Here is a 6,949-nt window from a genome sequence, read left to right on the forward strand (position 1 = left end):
GATATAGATATGTAGAACTATACTGTTAGGAGGGTACAATTATTGCATGGATGTTTTCAGTACAAAATAAACTTGGTTCAGACTTGCACTACCTTGCAATATTCACGGAAAGTCTGTCACATTGAAAATATGACTTGTTAAAAAGGTCAGATTTTGTAGATTGTGTGACTTTTAGATCTTTCCCTTCACTAATGTTATCTAACAAACTTCTAGGGTTAGAGGTTAAATTACATACAGCTTGACATTTTTTGTGCTAATTAGGTGATTTCTGAATGCAATTGGGTCCACTGGATTTTATTTCATGGGTGGTTAAATAAGTGCTGAAGGCAAATGCAATGCTGCTTCTCTTTCCACTTAAAAAGTATCCACTATTTTGAGGTTGTTTATCAAACCGAATCCAAATAAAATTCATTTTAGTCTGTGGTCGTATCGTAACAAAAGCGTTGTGGGAAAGTTTAGTGGGCGTGACGCTCTTAGCAGCAGCACGAAACTGAACATTTATTCTAAATTGAAATGAATTTAGTCCAGAAGTATCTATGTTCAGATGTGTTTTCAGCTCTTCATTTTGTGCATCTTTCCTCCCGTGCCATTTACTCTGACAGTGCAGGCGGCAGTGATGCTTTAAGTGGAGGTTCTAAAGCAGCCTGAAGACAGGAACAACAGCAGAGAGGGAGGAGAGAAGGTGGGGTGAGGAGACAATGGAAGATTGAAAGAGTGAAATCTTTAACACAAGAGCTGAAACTGGTTAGACAGCAAGCAGCATGAGGAATCAGTGTGCTACAGACATACACATGCTCAGCCACACCATCATAGCTTCTCAGTGGGGGCCTCAATGTAATTTACAGTGAGCAGGTGGGGATGGATGTTCAATCTGATTCAATTTGATGTGGCTCGCAGTGGAGTGGGATGAGACACCACTCATTCCACTAACTGTTGTGATCATTTTTGTATCTCTCACTCTTTCTTTGTAGCCAGAGCTACATTCCTTTTACCTTTGCCTTTCTTCCACTACGCTTCCCCTTATCTCTGTCTAACACTCACTCCTTCTGTAGGTATTTTCAAATAATTCCTTTTGCCACATTCTTACGTCCGTCATTGCATCCGTCAATCAACAGCACATCTTCCAAAACAAGAGCTGAGACTCTTGAGTGATCAGAAAAAACACTATTTGCAAATCATACAAAATCTTCTCTTAAAGGAAAGCTCTCTCAACAGCAGTATAGAATAAGTTGTTAATAAGGCATTTTTGGAACATATGCACCTTTTTTTTCCATCCAGTCATTTAGGGAAAAAAATCTGTCTTTACCTATTCCAACTGCATGATTTCAAGCCCCTGCAGTTTTGCTTCTTTGAACTTGCTATGCATGAGTAGATACCATTACTCAACTTTGTAGATCATTAAATATAATATCTGTTGTTTATTCCTTCATTGATATGGACCACAAAAACTCCCATGCCCACTTGCTCAAGAAAAAAAAAGGTTAAGACTACATTTTGACTCTTTGAAGAACCTTGACTTAATCCCACAGGGAAATTAAATATTAGTTGAGGTTCTTCAAAGAGTTGTTGTAGATGCTAATGGCTTTGGGCAGAAAGATTTCCTGCAGCAGTGTGTATTACAGCAGTTCTGAAGAAGCCTCTGACTAAAAACTCTGTTGTTGCAGTGCAGTCATAAAGACGATGCTCAGGATTGTTGATAATTTTCTGGATTTTCTGAAGATTTCTTCGTTGCATTGTCATCTCCAAAGGTTCCAGAGTCATTCCCATAACAGAATCAGCCTTCTTTGCCAGATTGTTTAGCCTTTTTAAGTCCCTGGCTTTGCTTCTACCCCCAGCAGATAATGGCAGAAAATATTACACTCTCCACAACACACTTTTAGAAGATATCCAGCATCTTGCAGTTTACACTCTGTCCTTCCTTGTAAACTGCTTCGCTGTTGCATTTCCTATTCAGCCTATTGCCCAGATGAACACCAAGGTTTCCTCAACCACTTCCACTACACTTTCTCTCCTCCATAAAAATCATTGCTGTATTTTAGATCCCGATCTTCAGTAATGGGGAAGAGATATCCAGTAAACAACATGGAGTCAAAAACAAACAGTATTCTGGCACAAGAGAGTTTTGGATTTTAGTAAATGGGAAAAGTCGCCGTCCGGTGCTACTGTCAAAGACGTGGTGTGTGTGGGGGGAGGGAACTAACATAAGAGCGGAGGGTGGTTCGCCATAATATGGGATGTTTACAGGAAAATACTAATACAGGAGCATGGCGGGAAAGGGGGTATAAAAAATCAAAAAACTGTATTTTTCCAGCCAAAACGGGAGACTTGACAGGTCTGCTCCTGTGAGAGAGGTTTGACTGATAGACCGGCCCACCAGGTCATGTCTGCACAGTTGCAGTTAACAATAGTGACCCCCTACTGTTGCCAACTCAACAACATTTTTGCTATATTTAGCGCCATTTCAGACAAAAATAATTGGTATCAACCAAAATCTGAACCGGCAGGTCAGGCTTTTTTAAAGGTAATCGGCCAACAGGCAGAAAAATGCAGTCGGCGCACCCCTAGCTTTCCACCTGTGTCTTCTGGAATTTTTGACAAAGTAAATCAGGCTGAGTTGCATTAAATACGTTGGAGAAATCAAACAACGTGAACCTTTCAGTGCTGCCTTGTTTGTCCAGAGATGTTTTTCTTGAATGATAAACCAGAGCTCTCAGTCCAACAGAATTTGAATTAGTAGGGAAGCATTGGTCACTATTCCGGGGTAAATTAAGATTTTACTGTACATGTACTTTACTTTTTCAAAGATTCAAAATCATTAACCACGAAGCTGTAAATATTTATAATGATTCAGTTGTCAGCATGTTGACTAGAAAGACTAACAAATACTCTGTCATAACCAAATCACTACCATGCCTTTTACAAACACAATGGCTGGTTCAGCCAGGAAAACGCAAGCTGAAAAGTGAAGGAACGTAACAGATAAAATCTGATTTCATACAGTTTAGAAGGTGAGTGTTGTTCTTGCAGCATGTGTGCATCAGTCACCATCCTTGTGTGGTTTTTTCGTGAGGCAGTGAATGACTAAAATCAGTGTAGTAAATGGGGTAATCAGATTTCTTTCAATTTAGTTTTAATTGAGAAGCCCGCAGCCACCTGATGCCAGTGATTAAGACTGATCCGGTGCATTTACTTATTATGGTGAACAAGCAGTTTCCTTGAAAATATTAAGTAGCTGTCCTTTATTGGGAAATAATAGATGCTCTGCAGCCAGTCAGAGCTGAGTGTTAACAAAGATTTTGCTGCTTTTTCTGAGTAAGATAGGTTTTGAACGAACTAACCATGTACATTTTATAGCCGTATCATTTTATTGTTGTGTGTACTGTCTGTGTGTGTTATTGTTAGCTGTTTTGTTTTGTTTTGTTTTTTTTTTTCAGTTGAAATATTTGAGTGTGAAATTTGTGCTAGTCACGTGGACCAGAACTCTCAAGCAGACAATATGTATTTCAATGAACATTCAAGGTTAAATTAAATGAAGTAATAAACATTGTGAGGTGATACAGGTTTTCATTTCTGCCTTCCAAGACTTAAAAATGTCCAGATTCTCTTCATATTTCAGCTGGATTTTGTCTTACAGATTGTGAAATTATATATGGAAGTTGATAATGGGTGACTAATTAGTAAACTATTGTGTTGTTTATCTCATGACACTATACAGGAAAAGAAGTAGGTGCAGTTCAATCAAAATAAAAAACTAATCATTTTAATTGAAACATCCGTTTTCTATCTCAAACCTAAAGACGCAATGTTTTTTTTGGACATTTTATGAATTTATTTTTAAATAAAGGTTTCGTCATTACGTCAAACTCATCATGCTTTCTTCTTTCCCTCACCTCTTCTTCCCACCTGTTTGTCTTTAAAATTTGCTCTGGCAGGTGGTCAACTTCCTCGAGCTCCACAAGTGATTATGGAGATCTGTAGCGTGGACCAGACTGGCTGTGAGGACCCTGACATGGACACCGACATGACAGCACGAATGCTGCACATTATGGAGCAGGAGCTACAACTTCTGGCAAATACACAGTGCATGCGTAAATAATTCAACAAATAAATAAATAAATAAATGCCAGCATGTTACCTTATTACGAAATTGACTTGCAAAAAATTCAGTAATCTTTAATATCTGTTTTTTTAAAAAGCTGTCCAAGTTTTCAGTTTGGAGTCAGAAGACAGTGGAGGGGAAAACGGAGATGAGAGTCAACATTTGAAATGGTGCATAACATTCAGCTGGTTACTTTTACTGCATAAGCAGCATATGCATCCCTGTGTCCTTGTTTTTACAATCATTATGTGTATCAGCATGTGACAGTGCGGAGAGATTTGTCATCACAACATTATGCTTCCTTAAACTCAACTATTCTGATTCCTGAAAGAACCAAACCACATTGATTGAAAATTATCTGACATTGATTTTTGCTTTTCCAACCTTAAATCTTTCCACTCTTCCTGGTTCTCCCTCCTTGTGGTGCTTGTCAGTCTCTCTCTGTCTGATATATGAAATGTGTAATGGATCATTAGCCAGCACAACGACTTTAGCTCTGACATCCTGTTAGGTACTAAGTCCTAATGTGCTGTCAGTGTTTATATGTGTGAAAATAGAGTGAGAGAGCGTGTGTGTATCAGCATGTTCCCTTGTATTTTTTAAATAATCTTAAGAGTCTATGCCCTTTAGATACTTCAGTATATAGAAAGTATTTTCTGCTCAAGAGGCCTGGCACTGAAAGGACTCTAAGTTTATTCCACCCATAGATTTGAAGTGAACAGAGTAATTCAAGTTTTACGAAATCAGTGGTGTTGCTTGATCAGCAATGTATCTTCTCCAGTCTGTTTTCAGGCTCTTTGGCAACTGGTTGTGGACGTTTCCACCACTTTCATTACAGTGTTTGTTTTTTATCAGACGTTTCCCACAGCCTGCCAGTATGTCACTGCAGAAACACTGCTTTGTTTTCTGGCAGGAAAATCCTAAAATGCCAGAAACTCTTGTATGTACCGTTGGATTCAAAGAGATTGCTATGCAGCCAATAAAACACACAAAAGCAGGCGTCTCCTAATTGCAGGTTTACATGCTGCATGTGTGCCTGCAGTGGTAAATGATCTATCCTGTTGTAGGGGACAAACAGCAGAAAACAGCGCTGTGGTTGCTGAGGTGTACTCAGCCAAGTTATTTGCTGCCTAGCAAAACTGTGTTTTGGGCATCCTCACTTGGTCAGGTGGCCACTTTGTCAACCCTTAGTCATACTTTCTCTCCTCCATAAAAAAAACGTGCTGTATTTTAGATCATTTAATGCTATCCCAATCTTCAGTAATGGGGAAGAGATCTCCAGTGAACAACATGGAGTCAAAAACAAACGGTATTCTGGCTCAGGCGAGGTCGCTGTAACCACTGAATTTGTACAAGCAAAGTGGATTTTACACTGTAATACAAGGTTCAGATTGACCCACTAAAAAAATCTAATATTTGAAAAGCTCAGGGTAGAAAGTTATTAACACAGCAGGTTTTATTATATGAAAATTAACATACTTTTGCAAATTCTTGAGACATGTAGCACTCTGTTGTAAAAGGCCTTTGAGTCACCTGAAATATTTAGGGTATTTAAGGGCATTGCTGCAAGTGGTTTACTTAATAACATACTGGTTCATCTCTTACGCACCACCACTGCGGTCTCACATCTACAGAGGAGCTCTTTAAGTGATAGTATTATCAGAGTGGTGGGTGGGGTGGATGACATTGATGTGCCTGCTGTTTTTTTAGAACTTCCAGTTATACTTGGCTGCATGAACGCAGTCAAAGATGCTTTCCCAAATCTTTTAGACCAAAGTTCAATTCTTGCCCCTGTTCCTTTTCAGTTACATTCAGTGCTTTCTTACTCACAAAATGTATTTTTTCCTCCCATTTCCTGTTTAAACATTTTCAAGCTCTTTGTCAAACCAAATGCTTGTGATCATTTAATAGTTTCCCAATTGCTAAAATGTCTGCAAATTTGTCTGATGATGACTAAGGAGTCTGCTGGTTTCAAATGTGACCTAATGCTCTCTTACGGCACCACATAAGCTATACCTCCAGCTTGTACACCCTATGGACATTTATCATCAAAGGTCTCTTCAAGGGACAGTATTATTTAAAATCGACTTTTTGACCTTTACATCATATTATAATGTTATTCTCTCAGTGTTGCCTTGATTCTTTCATGCATGTTTGAGAAATCCTTGAATCTGCCATGGCAGCAATTCAGTTGTGCAAAACTGAAGGTAACATGGTTACGTGATTGTTCCATAAAATGCCACGATGTGCCTGGAAATTCATATTGCTGCCCCTTCAAGATTAATTCCTGGAATATTTAGAACATTTGCAGCACATGTATTTACTAATTATAGGCCACAATGTGAGGATTGTATGTGTTTTAACATTCAACCTTTAATTTGTGGGTTTGGTCTTTTAGGGACGGCCCCAGCAGGGAACAGCACCAAGAGGAGAACACTACAGAGAGAGACCAACAAAGTGTCCTCTTCCTGCCATGAGTCACGTACTGACAGAGACAAGCGAATGAAATTCATAATTGGTTTAAATTGTGTTTATGTGCTGTGCAGATGCGTTTTACCCACATTCATATAAATGTAGCCGTTATAATAAATGCTGTTTTGATTTGCCTTCTTTCATCTGTGACTCTTGTTCCTGTGCATGTTTAAATTAGTCATATGGGAGGACTGTGCCATACTGCGAGATGCATGCCTGTGGAAGGATTAACTGAAGAAATAAAACAATTTGACATGCAGGGGACGGCAATGGGACAGGAGGTGACGTGAAGACAAATGGTGTCTTTTCCTTTATTCTCAGCAAGAGCCTGCCTGGAAGCCTTTGCCTGTGTGTTTGTCAGAACGTGTAGAGTGTGTC

At 39.1% G+C, this 6,949-nt stretch overlaps 1 protein-coding gene across 4 annotated transcripts in view; it reads left to right on the plus strand.

Moving 5' to 3' along the window:
• zbbx (zinc finger, B-box domain containing) overlaps positions 1-6,714 on the plus strand; it is a 51,257-nt gene extending 44,543 nt beyond the window's left edge. For 3 of the 4 annotated variants that reach the window (XM_016663034.1, XM_016663035.1, XM_016663037.1), the window contains 3 exons: positions 3,933-4,088; positions 4,197-4,269; positions 6,498-6,673. In XM_016663034.1, the coding sequence (XP_016518520.1) occupies positions 3,933-4,088; positions 4,197-4,269; positions 6,498-6,576 (308 nt within the window). In that variant the 3' untranslated portion in view covers positions 6,577-6,673. Of the gene's footprint in view, positions 1-3,932; positions 4,089-4,196; positions 4,270-6,497 lie in introns of all 4 variants that reach the window. The other variant, XM_016663036.1, reaches the window with a different exon arrangement.
• The last annotated feature ends 235 nt before the right edge of the window (positions 6,715-6,949 follow it).

Source organism: Poecilia formosa, unplaced genomic scaffold, assembly GCF_000485575.1.
Source record: "Poecilia formosa unplaced genomic scaffold, Poecilia_formosa-5.1.2 Scaffold401, whole genome shotgun sequence".
NCBI lineage: Eukaryota > Metazoa > Chordata > Actinopteri > Cyprinodontiformes > Poeciliidae > Poecilia > Poecilia formosa.